This window comes from Ursus arctos, unplaced genomic scaffold, assembly GCF_023065955.2.
Source record: "Ursus arctos isolate Adak ecotype North America unplaced genomic scaffold, UrsArc2.0 scaffold_19, whole genome shotgun sequence".
In the NCBI taxonomy this organism is placed as follows: Eukaryota; Metazoa; Chordata; class Mammalia; order Carnivora; family Ursidae; genus Ursus; species Ursus arctos.
This window is the reverse complement of record NW_026622863.1, coordinates 24,029,511-24,049,410: the sequence shown is the minus strand read 5'-3', so window position 1 is coordinate 24,049,410 and position 19,900 is coordinate 24,029,511. Positions and strand designations below refer to the sequence as shown.

The window sequence follows — 19,900 nt, the reverse complement described above, 5'->3', positions numbered from 1 at the left end:
TAGCTATTTAATTCCAGCACAGCATGTATGAGCAGTTGGAGGTAGCAAAATGTTGAACAAGCTCTGCTGAACCATGTTGACTATGTTAAGAAGCTGATGTCAGACTGTATTAGATGTTTTAGTCCTTGAAAGCCATGTCGAACAGAAATGTGGGAGTGTCCTCTTAATTTGTCCGTACCCTCATATAACATATTTTTGAAACAAAATTCCCCCTTTACTTTTGAGTGAGTGAAAGGTAAGGTGTAAAGAAATGCTACAGTTTTAAAATTCATCCTGTAGGTACAAGTTAGAAACTCTGTACAGCTTTATTATCTATTTACATGTTTTGGGATTTGGTACTACCGTTTTTCTATCAGTTAACCCCAAATGAAGCTACAGTGAAAAGGTGAGACCCAGATCCCTCTCAATCTGGTTGCAGCTAGTTGTGGGCTTCCTCTAAACAGGGTTAGGATCCAGGAGCTTTTATCTCTTCCACTCTAACATTATTAGACTACATACGCTCTCTAGAAGAGTGACACTGTGATACATTTAAGGAGGCAGAATAGCCTTTATCAGTGTTTCTCAAATTGAGAAACACGTAAGTCCATTAATACTTTTTAACATAACTTCAGGGGTATTTTTATTATAGCATTCCTGAAGTGTGTACAAATATAAAACTATGCCTACAGCTTCTGTAGAACTACAATAAGTACTAAGAACTGATGATTGTTTTGCTGAATCTAAGTCACGCTTATGACACGGGTAGTGTTGGGACTGTAGCACTGATAAGATGTGGGTGGAGATGCTTGTGGGTTGGGAAGTGATCCCAGTCTCTCCCACTTTCACCTTAGCAAGACTGCTGCAGAGCCACTGCCTGCAGAGCACTGTGATGTCACATGGCCTTCGCTAGAACTGAATACAATTATGAAGTCTGTTCTTTGCTTATTAGCTTTTGACACTTAAGGGATTACCACTTCGGAGTCAATGCAATGAATTCTGAAGCAATACCTGCTTAGAAGGTGCTAATGTTGTTTTGTTTTTTTAAGATTATGGCTGAAATCAAAACATTTAGGCACTGTCAGTGCTCAGAGACTGACAGAAACACTGTCCTGATAGGTAGGAGTGTGAGACCCACTCAGGGCCCCAGCTGCACCAGCTGTGCTTCAGGGACAGGGAGCTGGCCACAGGAATCTCTGAATGTCCATTTCCTCATCTCTAAGGCAGTAGGTGATGGTACCTCCCTCCCAGGGCTGTTGTGAGAACAGGAAGCAAATAAATCTCTTAGCTCAATGCCAGCCGTGAAGTCAGTGGGTGTTCAATGAGCCTTTGCCCCCGCTGTGACTGCTGAAGAAGTCACAAATAAAAGAGGAAAGATTGAGGGTTTGAACAATATAAACAGTCTTTAAGTGGGTTTTTGGATAGCTTTAGAAGAATGTATCAGTCAGGGGGAAAGTAGAATGAGGATTATCGGTAGAGTTTGACTACCGCCTCTTGCTCACTTTATTTGTTCATTAAAATTTTTGCACACACTTCCATGCTGTGCTTTTGGCTGAGATCTAGCACTGAGCAGAAAATATTCTGTTGAAACAGGTTTGCCCTACGTATCTTATTGGAGCAATAGGTATCATCTAGCAATTTGATATGAATAGGAGAAACAAATCTCTCCAGGAAAACTCTGTCCGTATATTCCAATGGTTGTAAATAAACTTACCCAATGTACATTCCCAAGAAGAACTGAAAAATGATAACCCAAAGGAAGGACAGAAATACCTCTTCTGGAGTAGGTTCTATCTAGCACCCATGATGTAGGTTTGGTAAGCCACTGAGTTTTTGAGGTAAAAAAATTCTTTCTGTGAGCCAAGCATGGGGTTATCATGCCAGTTCTATTATGGAATATCCACGTGTGGCCCTGAAACTGGCCTAAGTGTGACTTGTAAGTTAATGATTACCTTAGCAGTTGTCTAAACTACTTGGTTTCACTAGACTACAAGCAGTTCACCTGCAGAGGAGTCTCCAGAAAGCAGCATGTTCCCTTTGCTCTTTGGGGCTGGACTGGTGGTTCTGAACCTAGTGACTTCTGCTAAGAACCAGAAGACAGAACCCCTTAGTGGCTCTGGGGACCAGCTGCTCTTCAATGGAGCAGATCGATCTGACTTTGCCATCATGATCCCTCCAGGAGGCACAGAATGCTTCTGGCAATTTGCCCACCAGACTGGATACTTCTATTTCAGTTACGAGGTGAGTACATCGGCCCCTCTGGCCATACTGGGGACTTGTTTTTTTGTTTGTTTCCTTTAGTATAGTGGGTCAGGTTTTATTAAAATACAAGATTCTGGTTGTCTTTATCATGCTGTGATTCCATAACTGTTAAGGAAATGGACCTGCATTTAGATGGAAACTCTTGATGGATGAATAATCACTAAAACATATGGCTTGACTTCTCAAACTGGGGGCAATGGAGGTGTGCTCAAAGCCATGAGACAAACAGACTACCTCTTCCTGGAGAGGTAATCATATAGTAACTCAAGATTTGGAGATGAGAGGCAAGAAAATTTATTTTTTAAAATAATAAATCAAGTTTTATGGATATGGTACAAAGTCGAATGAAAACCTACATGAACTTTGGCAACAGACCCTGAGATTTCAAAGGAAGATGCTTCAGTTTATGGATTGGGGGAGCAACATTTACTCTCCCACTTTAAGGGGTAATTCTGGCAAGCTACGAAATCACTGGCTCAAGGTCTCTCTATTTGGCCAGACAGTCCTCTGTTTCTTCGGGAAGGTAAATATTTTCAAGTTGCCTGTTTATAGTCCAAGTACACTTATCCATCCTGTGGTCTTAACACCACAGTGCCCAAGGATGGTGAACTCAATAGTAAAGTCAGAGCCTGTTAATTTCCTTCGTTCTTTATCTTAGGAGCCTGTTAACTTTCTAAATTTTGTTTCCATAGTAATAAACTATACTGATCTTATTCCATTGCACTGTAAATCAAACTTATTTAAGTTAGCTTATCAGAGCCTTATCTCTGAATTTATAACAGAATAGTAGCTACTAGTAAGCTCACTGTAGCCTGGGCTTATCAAGACCCAGCTTGAGGAAAAGTGCCTGCTGAATGCCTTATTTATTTGCTGTCAAGCAGCAAGTTAAGCCCAAGTCTGGGACACCATGAGGGAAGTCAAAACCAAGCAAGTTCAATCAAGAACTCTACAGCCAAAAACATACATTATCAATTGATACATACCAGATGTACATTCTGAGACAGGTCTTCTTAACAGGAGTGTTACTGGCATTTTGGGCAATTCTTTGTCTTGCAGTACCGTTTCTAACGTGGCAAGATGTTCAACATTGCTGTCTCTTCCTACCCATCCGCCAACCCTCTGTTTTCTCAATCCAAACTGGCAGGGACGATTGGGAAGTACCATCCCTGATTGAGAACCTCTGTGCTGATGATCAGGAATGTCAATCTTAGCACTTAGCTAGCTTTCTGATGATGTGGCAGGGGCTTTTCTCCCTCTTTAATGTGTCTTGGCAGGTACAGCGGACACTGGGAATGTCACATGACCGACATGTTGCTGCTACTGCACATACCCCACAGGGTTTCCTCATAGACTCCTCTCAGAATGTTCGAGGCCAGATAAACTTCTCTACCAAAGAGACAGGTCTGTTTTCATCACCACAGTTACTGTAATAATCATACATTTCTTTGAAACTGGGTCAATAATGAGTAAGTACTGAAATTACTCAAGTAACTGAGACCTTTAGCTCTGGCTTTTTCACACAGGGATGAACAAACAGTAGGGGGTACTAAACAGCCTTCAACACCAAAAACTAGCCTTCAACACCAACATCAAATCTTTACTGGAGACTGCAGGCGGCAGAGGACATTAAGTAACAGGCTGTCCACTGGCAGATTCGGGGCAGGGTCTCCACATGACTAACTCCAGGGTCCAGAAGCTCAATTTTATCTCATTGTCTCCAACTGATCAGGTTATGAGAAAGTGGCCAAAATAGACCCATTTATAATACAGAATTCCAATTAACACATTTATTATAGGATAGCATTTCTTTCTAGTTATCAGAAGACTTGAGGCAGTTACTAAACAGCAGACCCAGAACAAAAGGAAACGCATAGCCATGAATATATTCACATTCCACAACCAAGCACTTCCCCAATCACCAGAAAATCTCTACAGCCAGATCGAGTCTGTCCCCACCTTGCACAACATGGGTCAGGTTTTTGGGTTTTTGTTTGTTTTTTCTGAGAGAGCAAGCGAGAGCACACGCGCACACGTGAGCAAGCTCACAAGTGGGGAGGCGCAGAGGGAGAGGGAGAGGGAGAAGCAGACTCCTCACCGAGCAGGGAGCCCCACATGAGGCTGGATCCGAGGGCCCCAGGATCATGACCCAAACTGAAGGCAGATGCTTAAGCAACTGAACCACCCAGGCACCCCCAGCATGGGATCAGTTTCAATTGCCCTCTCTACCAGCCGGGTATATGACGGGGCATAAAACAATCCTTCATTGTGCAGCACAGGATACTCAGCATACTAGGATATTTAGCATCTTTGGCCCCTACATGCCAGTAGTGCCTTCCAATCATTTTGACAATCAAATACTCTGCCACACCTTTCTAATCCCCCTCCTCCCCGCTCCCACACACACACAAAGGATGCCGACCCCAGTTAAGAACCAGCACCAGTACATACCCTAAACCATCAATTCCTGTACAAACCGCCTTGCAGAAGTTACTCCATCCAGCAGGATAGCTTCTTTCATTCAACACATCAATTTTTTTCTGTTTCAAGTTCAAGATGGTATCCCCCAGCTCTAATGGTGTACAAGAAGCAGGAAAACACCATGCTCTTAATTTCAATTCATTTTGTTACGCAGAAGAATTTCAATAAGAGATGTGAGAAACAGAAATTGAAAAAGATGGAGAAAACATTGTTTTCCATCTAGTATAGAACTAACTTAATAAATTTACTTACAAATTTACTAATTTATAGAACTAAGTTACTAGTATTTGGCAAAACACAATATTGTAACTGGTACTTAGTAAAATAAGTTTCATGGAAGATCATGTAAGGTCTTCCACATCAAAAATTGGATCTTTCTACTTCCTAAGTGAAAAGAAGGAGCTACAGTAGCACCTTTAACACTGGTAAACATGTATCTCCAGGGAAATCTAGAGGGTGGTAGATCAACAAAGGGTGGAGACCAAGATTTGGTAATGATCTAGGGATTCCTACAGGTTTTTATCAGCTTTGTCTAAAAAATCAGCAAAATCACTTTGGTTCTGTGCAAGTGTACCTCAATTTTGGAGTCTTCTATGAGGGACCTGAGATGGACCACAAACAGAAGAATGAAAGAAAACAACTGAATGATACTGTGGATGCAATTGAGGTAACTATTTTGAGGGAGAAACATTGTGGAAACATCCTTGGAAATAAGTAATATCATCTGAGTGAGAGCTCATGTGGGGAAAAACCAAAGAGGCACAGGGATCTGAAACCTTTAATTTTTAGGACTTGGAGCTCTTGAAATTACTCACTGGTTTTATACCAGGAGTTGGCAAACTGCCACACAGACCAAATCTGCCCCACTGCCTGTTTGTCTTTTTAATTAAGATAGAATTCACCATTTTAAAATGTATAATTCTGTGGGCTTTAGTATATTCCCAAGGTCCTGCTACTATCGCATCTAATTCCACAACAGTTTCATCACCCCAAAAAGAACTCCATACCCATCAGTCACTCATCTTTCCCCATCCTCTCCCAGTCCTGGGCAATCATTCACTAATCAACTTTGTTTCTATAAATTTGCCTATTCTGTACATTGTATGAGTGGAATCATACAACGTGACCTTTGTTTCTGGCTCCTCTCACTTAGCGCGTTCTCAAGGTTGATCCACATTGTACCATGTATTAGTACTTCATTCCCTTTTATGGATGGCTAATATTCTCTTGTATGAATCTACCACATTTTGCTTATCCACTCAACAGCTGATAGACATTTGGGTTGTCCACTTTTTGGCTATTAAGAATAATGCGGTAGGGGCGCCTGGGTGGCACAGCGGTTAAGCGTCTGCCTTCGGCTCAGGGCGTGATCCCGGCGTTCTGGGATCGAGCCCCACATCAGGCTCCTCCGCTATGAGCCTGCTTCTTCCTCTCCCACTCCCCCTGCTTGTGTTCCCTCTCTCGCTGGCTGTCTCTCTCTCTCTGTCGAATAAATAAATAAAATCTTAAAAAAAAAAAAAAAAAAGAATAATGCGGCTATGAACATTTGAAGTTTTTGTGTGAACATGTTTTCATTTCTGTATACCAAGAAGTGGCATAATCTGGTGGGTCATATGGTAACTCTGTTTAACTTTGTGAGTAACTGCTGTTTTCCAGTGGCTAAACCATTTTACACTCCCATCAGCAGTATCTGATGGTTTCAATTTCTCCACATACTTGCCAATATGCCACTGTCTCTTTTACTATAGCCATCCTAGTGGGTGTGGTGTTATATCTTGTGGTTTTGAGTTCTGTCTCCCTAATGGCTAAGGACATTGAGCATCTTTTCATGTTTTTTGGCTATTTGTGTATCTTCTTTGGAGAACTGTCTATTCAAATCCTTTATCTGTTTTAAAATTGGGTGGTCTTTTTATTGTTGAGTTATAAGTTTTTTATATATTCTGGATATAAGTCCCTTATCAGATAAGTGATTTGCAGACATTTTCTCCATTCTGTGGGATGTCTTTTCACTTTCTTGATAGTATTTTTCAATGCACAAAAGCCCACTGCCTGTTTCTGTAAATGAAGTTTCACTGAAACACAGCTATGCTCAATTGACAATTACATATGGCTGCTTTTGTGCTAACAATAGCAGAGTTCAGTAGTTGCAACAGAGACTGTATTGCCTGCAAAGCCTAAAATATTTACTATCTGGTTCTTTAATAAGAAGTTTGCAGGCCCTTGTCTTCTACCATATACAAAGAACAGAAGACATCACCAGAACACAATGACGTATGGAGTACATGCCTAAATCTAGAGATACTCGGAAAGAGCTTTGTAGTTTCAGCACTGAAATTTTTCATTATAAAATTATGTCTTTTTAAACTAAAGTCCAGACCTTTTCTTCATATACAGCAAAACCAGCTTTACTAACAACTACAATAACCAACTTACTACATATCATAAAATTATAAGTTACTCAACTTCCACATAGATTAGTGCTTGTGAGCACCCAGGTGAGACTAGATGGGAGGTAGGGAGGACCCTCTTTTCATTTCATTTTCTGTCCCACAGGAGAGTACACGGAAGGTGCAGAACAATATCTTTCACATGTGGCGATACTACAACTTTGCCCGCATGAGGAAAATGGCTGACTTTTTCCTTCTCCAATCAAACTATAACTATGTGAACTGGTGGTCGACAGCTCAGAGCCTTGTTATTGTTCTTTCTGGAATCCTGCAGCTGTATTTCTTGAAGCGTCTCTTCAATATCCCAAAGACTACAGACACAAAAAAGCCAAGATGCTAAGCCAAAATGACCACAGCACCCTAGCTCTTTTCTTCTGGGGCAGAAGCTTTGTCAAAGTTTCAGTCAAATAAGCTTTGTAAAGTTATTGGAAAAAAACCATTTATCTTGTTAGAATATCTTAGTCTATTGCTCTCCTTTCCTCTCCAATTGCCTCAAAATGTCAATAAAATAATAAATGTGCAAGTTTTGATATTAGCTCTTACTAAAGTGTGTACTAAATGCTACCATCAAAATACTGTTCAACATACAGCAATCCCTTAACCTTTACTAAGTTTATCTAGAGGGTTAACACAGAACCTTAGGAGGGAGGAGTTGAAAAAAATGGGACAAAACATATCAATCTCAGTTTTATATGTTGCATACAAAAACAGGAATTGGTAGACTGCTTTTTTGTAGTTGAAAATTTTATTTTTAGAGATGTCACCTTTGAAATTTAAAATAAGCAGTGAAAAAAGCAGTATTTTAAAAGAAATGTTTCATAGTACAGGCAGTTTTAAAAAACTTAGTGGAATTTTTTTCATTTTTGAAAACATTTTAATAATTCCAAAAATAATTTTGGCAGGCATGGGCAAGGTTGGAGAAGCTGAATTATTTTGGTGTCTCTGATTAGTGCTTTCTGTCTACTCCAGTCAAGTAAGTAAAGGTTTGTAAGGGAAATCACGTTTTAAGAAATCAAGGTGATGAAAATAACATTAGCCTGGGATCATACCATCTAAGGAAAAGGAGAACAAGAACCAAGATACATAATCAAGCCATACTCATGAGATCCTATCCTTAGTAATAGAAATAGCCAGTATATGCGATATAAAAGTAATTCTTACCATTTATTTAACACCTAACATTTGCCAGGCACTGTACTAAGTGCTTTACAAACATGATTTCTAATTCTACAAACCATTCTTAGGTAGATGGTTAAACCTGTTTTTGAAGCAGAAGAAGAAAATAAGCTTATAAAAGTTTAATGACGCCTCTAAAGCCATACAGCTGGTAGGTGTCAGAATTGGGGTTTGAATCCAAGGTTTTCTTCCATACCACACAGAACCTACTACATAGAAAATTAGCAGAACAAACTTCTATTATTTTATCCAAATTTCATTTGTAAAATCCCATACGTGACCTACCATTCTAATATGGCATATCTGACTTTCATGGTATTAATAAATAATGAAGAAAATCTATTGTGTTCTTATCATGAGTTTGGAAAACAGTGTTATCACAGATAACAATAAGCTAGCTATTCTTGTCCTCAGTTCCAATGACTCAGAACCTGTTACTCAAGAAGCCCTCTGATTCAAATATAAAACACAGTATTCTATTTAGTCACGAACACAAAGATCTGAAACACCGTTTTTGAGCCATTTCCACATAAGAATCCAACCTGCATTCGTCCGTAATAGAATATTAAACTAAGAAGTCCCTGAAGAAGTCACAGTGTTGACAAAATTCAACATGATGATGGAGCCTACACAGACACAGGAAACAAAGCTAGGCCCTTCCACACAGCCATTAAGTCCTTGCGATGATTTCGTTTTAAGTCAAAGTCTCTTCATGCCGCACATATTCCCCAATGTCTGCTTGATGAAATACCACAATCGCCATGGGGTCTACTTTCCTGCAGTCTTGTGTAGACTTTGCTGCCACCCCAAAACCCTGGGATTCAAAAGAAGAGACACTGATTCACTCAAGTCATTCAATAGGCACGCATTAAGGGGTAGAAATAATGAAGATGAAAAAATACAGTTCTTTGAGAAATTTGAAAGGTGCTGAGAATTTAGTCTCTGAAGTGCACAGACTGAAAATACATCCTTCTTGATTAAAAAGATACTTGATTTTTATAACAGCTACCATCTCTACTCACCAAAGGGACGTCTGCCATGGAGTACACCACCACTCCCTGGTACTGACAAGTATTTTCAGTGATTCGACCCAGTCCAGATTTCAACACATGGTTCCCATACAGGAAGGACTGCTCTGCTCCAGGCTTTATCCACACTTTATACTATAAAAAAACAGAATTAAATCCAAAAGACATTAAAATGCTAATTGTTGTATCCCTGCAAATAAGCCAGCTGCTGGATATGTGATTAATTTCTTGAACACATTTTAAGGAAGGGAGAAAAATGGATGGTTATCTCAAATTGTTCACTCCCTAGACAGAACTGCCAGGAGGTTCTTTCTTCAACTCTACAGTCTCTCTCATGGATAGTTTAAAAGTTCTTTTTCTGGATCCCACTACGCTCTCACCAAAGCCACCAATTTGCTTTTCTTGAGCGAGGTCTGCATAGGCTTTTCTATTCTGCTGGGCGTAACTATGACTATGCGACCACACAGCATTCCCATGCCAGAACCCCAACCATGCCCAAGCAGCAGGTCCTGCAAACTTCTCCATGCGCTGGCACTGACTCCGTGGCAGAGAAGCTGCCCAATTATCTGCGTTCTGACGTGGCCCTCATCTTTGACTTCCTTCATCCCCAGTGGCCGGCTGAATAACACCCTACAAACCTTGGCATATGGTGCAAGGTAATCCAGAGCTGTGATGTGCAACCGGAACTTGTGAGTCTTAGTGAATTTTCCGAAACAGGTCCCCAGAGACACCAGCTTGTCCCCAGAGATGTTGGCGGCCAACTTCAGGATATTTTCACTGAAGGGGTAAGAAAGAAGAAGGTGTCAGATGAGGGAAGCTGGTGGGACCCAGTCCTCCACCCGGGTCCATTGCTGTCCACCCGGTACCGCCTCACCTCACGTAGTACACCCGGTCGTTGTGCAGCCTGAAACAGTAGGTGCCGTCGGGCCTGTCGACCAGCAGCTGAAGGTTCTCCCCGATGCTGAAAGCAAAAGGAGGACTGGAGACAGCGCCCCAAAAGACTCCTCCCGACCCCGCGCCCCCACTCTACCCGCGCCCTTCCCGCCACACACACATTTCCCCTTTCCCTCCGCGCGGTCTTACTATTTCGCTATCTTCTCAAACATTACGCGGGTCTCTTCTTCAGTCAAAGGCCGCATTTTCCCGCTGGGTTACAACACCGAATCCGCGTGCCTCAGAGGCCGGAAACGGAAGTCAGCCGCCGGCCGCTCCCTGGCAACCCCAAAGCCTGCCTCTCTAGCCGCCTTCAATTTGTTCCCCACGCCGGCGCCCCGTAGCCTGGAGGACCGTCGGGAAAGAAAACCGGCCCGATACGAAACCCCGGCTGCTTCCGGTCCTAGATTCCGAGCCAGCGCCCTCGCTGGGCCGGAGGGGAAGTGACGCTGCTGCCGGAAGATGGCGGCGACCACGGCCTCTGCCACGGCGACGGCCACGGCAGCAGCTCTCGGGGAAGTGGAGGATGAAGGGCTCCTGGCATCGCTGTTCCGAGACCGCTTCCCCGAGGCCCAGTGGCGGGAGCGGCCGGACGTGGGCCGCTACCTCCGGGAGTTGAGCGGCTCCGGGCTGGAGCGGCTGAGACGCGAGCCGGAGCGCTTGGCGGAAGAGCGAGCGCAGCTGCTGCAGCAGACGCGCGACTTGGCCTTTGCCAACTACAAGACCTTCATCCGAGGCGCCGAGTGCACCGAGCGCATCCACCGCCTTTTTGGCGACGTGGAGGCGTCGCTCGGCCGCCTGCTCGATCGCTTGCCCAGCTTCCAGCAGAGCTGCAGGTGCGGCGGGCTCGGCAGTAAAGGGGCTTTTAGCAACTGTAATAGCTGACATTTATGATGAAAGAAATAGCTAACACTTACATAGCACCTACCATGCATCGGTCAGGCTCTCCTCTGAGCATTTTAAAAATCCATTTAAGCTTCACAACAGCTTTCGAGGTAGGTACTGTTATTCCCATTTTATGTATGAGAAAGTTGAGACAGAGCTTAGGGATTGTCTGTCTAGGGGCACTTGGAAGCTAGTAAGTTCCCAGTCAGAATTGGAAACCAGCAGCACGTCCCTCCCTCACAGGACTGTTGTGAGCACTAGAGAATCCATGCAAAGCAGTTAACACTGGGTCTGACATAGCCACACTCTGCAGTTGTCAGCTATAATCTACACAGGCAGACCGTCCAAAACTTTGAGAGAATGCTGACAACGAAATCCTTCCATTTGGAGGCAGTAAAAATTATCAAAAAAATCTCTCCTTTTAAATCCATATTCTGCCTCTCTAGATCCTCAGTCTGTTATCAATTCTGCCTTTCAGCCTTTCACAATAAAAGTTTAAGTTTTGAGTCTTTGGATATTTGACAATAGCTTCTGTCCCTTCTGCCCTCCAGAATAGATAGGGGACTTCATAAAGCAGGTCTCTGCAATTAGGGAGAAGTGAAGACTATGGAGTTAAAGTGGAACAACACCCTAAGAAAAGATTAAGAGGCTGAGGGAACTTGAGGGTAAGGTTGTAGCTTCTAGCCTGGTTAGTGATCACAAAAAGAATAGCTATTATTAACATTTACTGTGTCAGGTTCTGTGTTAAATGCTTTATACACATCATCTCATTTAATCCTCACATCCTTATGAGGTGGGTCCTACTATTTTACCAATGAGGAAAGAGTTCAGAAAGCCTAAGTACCTTGCCACCTCTAGTTAAGTGGCAGATTTGGGCTTACATATTTTTATCATTTATTAGTTGTGTGATATTGGACAAGTTGCTTTGTCTCTCTGGGATTAAAGTTGCCTCAGGAATAGCAATACTTACCTCACAGGTTTAGTGAGAAGATTAAGTCATAAACCATCCAGCTCGGTATATGGTTCCTAGTGAATGCTTGGTAATTGTAGCTAAGATTTGGATGTAGAACAGTGAGTGACCAATATTCTTCTGTTTGTTACTAGAAACTTTGTGAAAGAGGCTGAAGAGATCAGCTCCAACCGCCGGATGAACACCCTGACTCTAAACCGGCACACAGAAATCCTGGAAATCCTGGAGATTCCTCAGCTGATGGACACCTGTGTCCGGAACAGCTATTATGAAGAGGCCCTGGAGCTTGCAGCCTATGTACGACGACTGGAAAGGAAATACTCCTCCATCCCTGTCATCCAGGTAGCCAGACTGCCCCAAAAGGACTCAAACTGATGTTCTTGTAATCAATAATTCTGTGGTCCTCACTGAACGTTTGGGCAGAAACCTTAGGGAAATTTTGCATGTTTCATATTGGTTTCTGCCAGGCAGGCAGGCTCGAACATGAAACATACATACATACATTCATTCATTCATTCATTCAAGTGATAAATATTAATCATGTGCCAGACACTGATCTCAGTGCTGGGGACAGAATGAGACAAAGCAAAGAAGGCCCTAGCTTTCATGAATGTAAGCTGATAGTTGGTAAATAAATAATATGATCCTTTCAGATAATGGTAACTGTCTGAAGAAAATAAACTAGGGAACGGGTAGAATGAGCCTAGGGTGAGGTACCCTAGGTAGAGTGGTGAGGAAAGGCTCTGCTGGAGAGAGAATATTTAAGGTAAGAGCCAGATGATGAGAAGGAACCAGCCACATGAAGATGTAGGGAAAGAGCAAATCAGAAAGTGGAAAGAACAGGTATAGCAGACTGAGGAGGAAACAACTTGGGAGTGTTTAAGAAATACAAAGACAGAAAAAAGAAAGAAAGAAAAACAAAGATAGCCAGTGGGACTGGATTGCAGTGAGCAAGGAGACAGAATTAGGAAGCGGCTGAGGCAGGAGAACTAAACAGGGCCTGTAGGCCACAGTGAATAGTTACATGTGGCCACACTGAATGAGATCTTTGTTGGTAAACCTGTACACATCAACTTTAGGAGATCTTCATATAGCAGGAAAGCAGTGGGAATGTTGATCTGCAATATTCAGGGGTAGTGGAATGGGTTCCCAGCAGTGTCTTTCCCAATGTGGTGTAACTGACCCCCTATATTGTCAGGGCATTGTGAACGAAGTGCGCCAGTCCATGCAGCTGATGCTGAGCCAGCTGATCCAGCAACTAAGAACCAACATCCAGCTCCCTGCCTGCCTCCGTGTCATTAGCTTCCTGCGGTGCATGGATGTCTTCACTGAGGCTGAGTTGAGGGTGAAGTTTCTTCAGGCCCGAGATGCTTGGCTGCGTTCCATCCTTACTGCCATCCCTAATGATGATCCCTATTTCCACATCACAAAAACCATTGAGGCCTGCCGTGTCCATCTGTTCGATATCATCACCCAGTACCGTGCCATATTCTCAGATGAGGACCCATTGTTGCCCCCTGCCACGGGTGAGCACACTATGAATGAGAGTGCCATCTTCTATGGCTGGGTGCTTCAGAGAGTCTCACAATTCCTGCAGGTGCTGGAGACCGACCTTCACCGGGGGATTGGTGGTCGTCTAGACTCTCTGCTGGGTCAGTGCATGTACTTTGGGCTGTCCTTCAGCCGGGTGGGGGTTGATTTCCGGGGCCAGTTGGCTCCTGTTTTCCAGCGGGTGGCCATCAGCACTTTCCAGAAAGCAATTCAGGAAGCAGTGGAGAAGTTCCAGGATGAAATGAATTCCTACACCCTCATCTCAGCTCCAGCTATCCTGGGCAGCAGTAACCTGCCTGCTGCTGTGCCAGTCACTCAACCGGGGACCCTGCAGCCACCTATGGTGCTCTTAGATTTCCCACCCCTTGCCTGCTTTCTCAACAATATTCTGGTTGCCTTCAATGATCTGCGCCTCTGCTGCCCTGTGGCCCTGGCACAGGATGTGACTAGGGCCCTGGAGGACGCCCTTGCCAAGGTGAGCGCATCCTGTTGACTCTCTACTGGGGCTTTCTTTGGTAACAGGTGGCCAGACTTTTGTAAAAAATAAACCAGTCTATGTGATAGGTGTTTGCAGACTTAGGCTTAGGGGGTTTTTTAGAGACTTTTTCTGATTAAAAAGCTCTGGTTAGTCCCCCATCATGGGACCTAGAACAATTCATGAAGTGCCTCACCTGTAATAATGATTCAGTAATGTGTTAGTTTTCTACTGCTGCATAACACTCCTACAAACATAGCCTAAAACAACACACATTTATCATGTCCCAGTTTCTTTGGATTGGGAGTCCTGGGTCCTCTGCTCTGGATCTCACAAGATAACAGGCAAAGTGTTGGCCAGGCTGCAGTCTCATCTGAAGCTTGGGGTCCCCTTTCAAGCTCATTCATGTTGGCAGATTTCTCTTCTTCGCAGTTGTAGGTTTAAGGCCCTCAGGTCCTAGAAGCCATCTCACTCCACACATACAGTGTGGCTTTCTGATTCTTCAAGGCTGACAGAGAGCAGCTCTCCTGTGTTGAGTTTCTTCTTTTAGGGAAATCCTCAACCCTTTTTTAAAAGGGTTATTTGATTAAGTCGGGCCCACCCAGGATATCCCTTGATCCATTCAAAGTCATCTGATTAGGGGCTTTAATAACATCTGCAAAATTCTTCACCTTTGCCATATTCTTTTGGTTTGAAACAAGCCACACATTCTGCCTGCCATCAAGGGGAAGGGATTACACAAAGGAGTGGATACCAGGGAGTGGGATTCGTAAGAACCATCTTAGAATTCTACATAATAGAAAAAATACTACAACTAATGATATCCTGCACATTTCTTATATATTTGAACCTTTAGGTAAAGGGATGTTTCTTACAACTTATGACATCTTATAACTACTGTCAGCCAGGTGGCATTTGTGACATGGTTACATCAAATCTTTCTGGGTCCAACTCTCTCACTCTTGAGCTTGCCTGCTCTCATATCTCAAAAGTGTACTTTTTGCTTTAATAAACTTTCCCACCTGTGTTACTAAAAAAAAAAAAATCTGTTAATGTCCTGTAAGAGGAAGAAAGCACGAGCATTGAAACTTTGTAGTCAATGAAATTCAGGTAATAGTAATCTGCTAATATTTATATAGAACTTACTCCATGCCAAGTGGTGTTCATCATATATTATACCTATTAAGACCTGATCCTCACAACCCTAAGAGGTAGGTCCTGTTGCAGGCTACTCTATAGATAAGGAAACTGAGGAACAGAGGGCATGAAGTGTTTAAGTAATCACTTGGAAGTCACAAAACCAGCAAGTGGCACAGCTAGGACTTAAACCAGGAACATCAGCTAGGTTGCTCTGTTATTTGTATGTAGAACTTCTTTTCTAGCTCTGTGTTCTTTTATAATTTTTAGTGGTCTAACTTCCTAGAATCTCAAAGGCCTTACTCAGTAAAAAAAAAAAAAAAAAAAAAAAAAAGTTTTGCTTTGTTTTCCTGGATCCAATATAGTTCTGGTCCATTTCCTGTAGGAATCAAGAACCTCTTGATGCTCTTCCACTGGAAGTGGAAAGTGTGCCAGTAATCAAACAAGTTGGGTTTGGGTCAGAAATATATCAATGAAGTGACATAACTGTGGAGAGTGACCACAATTCTGAATTTAAACAAGAAAGTAACATAATGTACTGTCTGGAATGACTTTCTTTATGAAAACTTGAGGGCTGCACATCTGTGCTTAGTTTCAGGTACTGCAGATGGTGACAGACTACTTTAGTGACTGATGGTGCCCTTGTCTCCTAGGTAACCAAAACAATCCTGGCCTTCCATCGCGCAGAAGAGGCTGCTTTCAGCAGTGGGGAGCAAGAGCTCTTTGTCCAGTTCTGCACTGTCTTCCTGGAAGACCTTGTTCCTTATTTAAATCGCTGTCTCCAAGTCCTTTTTCCACCAGCTCAGATAGCACAGACCTTAGGTAAGAGAAAGGAGGGAAAAGACCTTTAAAACTACTTTATTGATATAATTCCTATATTAAATAATTCACCCATTTGTAAAATTCTATGTTTTTTAGTAAATATACAGAGATGTACAACTATCACCACTGTCCAATTTTAGAACATTTCCATCACCCCAAAAAGAACCCTCCCGCTCAATGTAGTCATTCCCCAATCCCACTCTTAGCGCCTGGCAACCACTCATCTGCTTTCTGTTATAATAGATTTGCCTTTTCTGGACATTTCATATAAATAACACAGTATGTGTATATCTGGCTAAGTGGAAGAAGCTAGTCACAGGAGAACCACATACTGTATGACTCTAATTATATGAAATGTCCAGAGAAGGTATTTTAAGATTTTTCCCAATTTGTCTTCACTTCCCTGTGCCCACTCTCTCTGTGCCAGGAGTGGGGGCTGGGGGAGGCAGAGCTTCCCTTAGGGCAGTCGGCCAGTGGCCACACCAGCAGAGTGCCTGTTGGCCACTTTCCCCCCAGCTTTCTCCTTGGGCCTGGCACAGGGAAGACAGTGCCTTCTGAGGTTCTCTTGGCTCTTAACTCGATCCACTCTCCACTGTGCTGTTCCAGATTACCTTCAGAGTCTCGCTTTATAGTATGGCTTCCTGTCCCATATCACAAAGATGGCTTCTACTGTATAGAAATGTGCAAATTGTGCCTGCCACATCCTCTAAGTTTTTTTTTCCCTGTGACACATCAATATTTAAATTTATTAAACGTTTTTTGTGTTTCCCTTTCTCTACCTTCTGGGTCAGGCATTCCACCCACTCAGCTCTCCAAGTACGGAAACCTTGGGCACGTGAACATAGGCCTCGTCCAGGAGCCTCTTGCCTTCCTCCTGCCGAAGAGAGAGCTGGTCCTCTGTCTAGATGAAAAGGAGCTGGGGCCGGAGCTTGCAGCTCCAGCACCCGCCGCCGAGGAGTCAAGCTTGGAGCCCGTCGCTGCAGCTCGCCCAGAGGATGCGCAGGACCAGGCCGACTCAGCCCAGGACCAGGCGGACTCAGCCAACGAGCCGCAGGCTGAGGTGCCCGGTGCGGACACCTAACCCGCACCCAGGCTTCCTGCCGCGTCCCCGGGGAGGTGAGGCCGGCCTCGGAGAACGCGGGGCAGCCCCAGGGGGGAGGCTGCGAAGGCATTCGCGACAGCAAACAAAAGGGGGAACCTCTGTGTCACGCTTGCAAATGGTTGATTACACAGTAAAAAACGGAATTCAATAATAAAGCTGCTGACGTCACGGAGGCGGGCTGCGCTCGGGGGACCGCGCCGGCGCTCCCGGAAGGCGCGCGGGAACTCCGCTTCCCGGCGTCCCCCGCGACGGGAGCGCTCCCCTACGGCGGCCGGGGAGGGCCGGGGAGGGCGGCGGCGGGCGCCGGGCGGCTCTGCTTGGCGCACTGGGGGCCAGATGGGAGCCGGGCTGCTGCTGGGCACGCTGTTGGCGCGGGCGCGTCACTGCTTGGGGCCGGCCCCACCGTGGGGAGGGGGAGCGGCGGGCGGCGGCGCCCGGGCCCGCAGTTCCGCGCCCGCGGGGGACGGCCTCGAGGGCCCGGCGCGCCGGCGGTCCTACTGGCGCTACGTGCGGCGTTTGGTGCGGGGCGCGCCCGAGCCGCCGTACCCGCGCGTGTGCCAGGTCGGGGACCCGGCGCTGCGGGCCGTGGCCGCTCCGGTGGAGCCGGCGCAGCTGGCGGGGCCCGAACTGCAGCGGCTGGTGCAGAGGCTGGTGCAGGTGATGCGGCGCCGGCGCTGCGTGGGCCTGAGCGCTCCGCAGCTTGGGGTGCCCCTGCAGGTGCTGGCTTTAGAGTTCCCCGAGGCGCTCTTCCGCGCCTGCGCGCCGCGCCTGCGCGAGGCCCGCCAGATGGAGCCCTTCCCCCTGCGCGTGTTCGTGAACCCCAGCCTACGGGTGCTAGACAGCCGCCTGGTCACCTTCCCTGAGGGCTGCGAGAGCGTCGCCGGCTTCCTGGCCTGCGTGCCCCGCTTCCAGGCCGTGCAGATCTCAGGTGCGGAGGGGGGGAGGGGCGGTGGCGTTAGAGCGGTTGGGTAAACGCGTGTGTCTTTTTTCCCCCGCCCGTGGAGGCGGCGACCTCGGATCCCATGAACCAGTTTTCTCAAAGCTCCAGTAAAAGTGCAGGCTTGTGAAGTGCAGGCCCAGCCGCAGTGGACGTGATTCAAGACTGACCGATGGGGATGGCGGTTAGTGTGACAGCAGAGCCAGCTCGTCGGGGGCGTGGTTTGGACTGGGAACGTGGCCTAGTTCCGATGTTACCTCACTCCAGGTCCTCTGCTCTGTGCCCTCTAGCTCGCTGTCTCTTACACATACACTTTTTACCCAGTTGCATCCGTCGTGGTGGAATGGAAGAAGTGAGACCCAGCTTTGCACAGCATGGGGTGATAAGCCGATGCTGGTTTGTCATACCACAGGATACCTTGTGGAATGTGATTTGTTGCTGGAGTTGGGATGATTGTTCCTCTTGAGTAGGCCCCTTGGTCCAGGTCAGAAAGTAAATGGTATCCCTTTATTTTATAGTGTACCCTTTATTTTATAGTGTACCAAGTTGAAAGACTTAGGAATTGAAATAAATCAGCAGTATTTCAGAAATGGGAAGAATGTTCAGAAATGAAGCACCTCAGCCAGTAAGTCCAGCAACCTAATTGTCAGAGTTAGGACCACACTGAATACTTGGTAATGGGCAGAGTTGAGGCATCTTTTCTGGGAAGAACAGGGGCTGCTGTCTGCATTCCCTTCTGATGTTGCCTCTGGTGAAGAGGAACAGCCAGAGGCAGGGAAAAGGTAAGGAGATTAAAAGTGATGCGGTTAGGGGCGCCTGGGTGGCACAGCAGTTGGGCGTCTGCCTTCGGCTCAGGGCGTGATCCCGGCGTTATGGGATCGAGCCCCACATCAGGCTCCTCCGCTGTGAGCCTGCTTCTTCCTCTCCCACTCCCCCTGCTTGTGTTCCCTCTCTCGCTGGCTGTCTCTATCTCTGTTGAATAAATAAATAAAGTCTTTTAAAAAAAAATGATGCGGTTAAGCATATCTTTACCCAGGCTGTAACTTACTTTGCAGGGCTGGACCCCAAAGGGGAGCAGGTGGTGTGGCAGGCGAGTGGATGGGCAGCCCGAATCATCCAGCATGAGATGGACCATTTGCAGGGCTGCCTGTTTATCGACAAAATGGACAGCAAGACATTTACAAACATCTACTGGATGGAGGTGAATGATTAAATTTTTCCTGCTGCATCTGAGGATTCTGGAAAGCAAAACACAAACACTTGAGATTTCAGCTGGGCATGGCTTGCCTGGTATCAACTTGATATTGGTTTGGTCTGACAGAAAACAGTGAATTGCCAAACCGGGTTGGAGGAATTTATCAAAAATATTTGCCCTGAAATCAGCCATGCACAAAATATTGCCTTCAACTTGAGAAGAAAATGAACTCCCCCCAAAGAGTGGACATTTCCTGATGTTTTTGTATGGTAATAAGTGGGGCAAATAAATAACCACTCTTAGTAGACATGATTTTATAGACCTGTATAATCTACCCCAAAGCCAATATTTGATAATGACATAGTCACAAAATATCTGAAAGCTTTGTGGAAAAATGCAGGTGAAGACTGTGGTTGACCATATTCACTGAGTTATTTTTACAAAGGGCTTGTGTGCGTCTTACCTGCAGAGTCCTTTGCCTCGGATAACAGTTTGCTTGTGTAAGTAAAACAGAACAGAAATGGCC

At 45.1% G+C, this 19,900-nt stretch overlaps 3 protein-coding genes across 7 annotated transcripts in view; 2 read left to right on the top strand and 1 right to left on the bottom strand.

Annotated features, from left to right (window-relative positions):
- Nucleotides 1–10,756, bottom strand: part of NIP7 (nucleolar pre-rRNA processing protein NIP7) — a 60,436-nt gene extending 49,680 nt beyond the window's left edge. For 2 of the 3 annotated variants that reach the window (XR_008960099.1, XR_008960100.1), the window contains exons 1-4: nucleotides 10,451–10,716; nucleotides 10,242–10,328; nucleotides 10,006–10,144; nucleotides 9,362–9,502 (exon numbers count right to left, since the gene is read on the bottom strand). Coding sequence is in view for 1 of the 3 variants with exons in the window: in XM_026495115.4 (XP_026350900.1) it covers nucleotides 9,034–9,153; nucleotides 9,362–9,502; nucleotides 10,006–10,144; nucleotides 10,242–10,328; nucleotides 10,451–10,506 (543 nt within the window). In the remaining 2 variants the exon portion in view is untranslated. Of the gene's footprint in view, nucleotides 1–7,889; nucleotides 9,154–9,361; nucleotides 9,503–10,005; nucleotides 10,145–10,241; nucleotides 10,329–10,450 lie in introns of those variants that run through there. The other variant, XM_026495115.4, reaches the window with a different exon arrangement.
- Nucleotides 74–7,697, top strand: TMED6 (transmembrane p24 trafficking protein 6). Its single transcript, XM_026495116.4, has 4 exons — nucleotides 74–2,217; nucleotides 3,513–3,639; nucleotides 5,232–5,383; nucleotides 7,270–7,697. The coding sequence occupies exons 1-4, from the start codon at nucleotides 2,005–2,007 to the stop codon at nucleotides 7,501–7,503; spliced, it is 726 nt and encodes a 241-aa protein (XP_026350901.1). The 5' UTR covers nucleotides 74–2,004; the 3' UTR covers nucleotides 7,504–7,697.
- A 6-nt stretch (nucleotides 10,757–10,762) lies between the features above and the next one.
- COG8 (component of oligomeric golgi complex 8) lies at nucleotides 10,763–19,899 on the top strand. Of its 3 annotated transcripts, XM_044382467.3 has the most exons (6): nucleotides 10,763–11,136; nucleotides 12,290–12,497; nucleotides 13,354–14,181; nucleotides 15,972–16,140; nucleotides 16,932–17,102; nucleotides 19,235–19,899. In XM_044382467.3, the coding sequence occupies exons 1-6, from the start codon at nucleotides 10,763–10,765 to the stop codon at nucleotides 19,390–19,392; spliced, it is 1,908 nt and encodes a 635-aa protein (XP_044238402.1). In that variant the 3' UTR covers nucleotides 19,393–19,899. The 3 variants fall into 3 exon arrangements, with proteins under 3 accessions (XP_044238402.1, XP_026350892.1, XP_026350898.1); XM_026495107.4 differs by lacking the exon at nucleotides 19,235–19,899 and having other exon boundaries at nucleotides 16,932–17,397; XM_026495113.4 differs by lacking the exons at nucleotides 10,763–11,136; nucleotides 12,290–12,497; nucleotides 13,354–14,181; nucleotides 15,972–16,140; nucleotides 16,932–17,102 and adding an exon at nucleotides 17,438–18,170.
- Nucleotide 19,900: the final 1 nt, after the last annotated feature.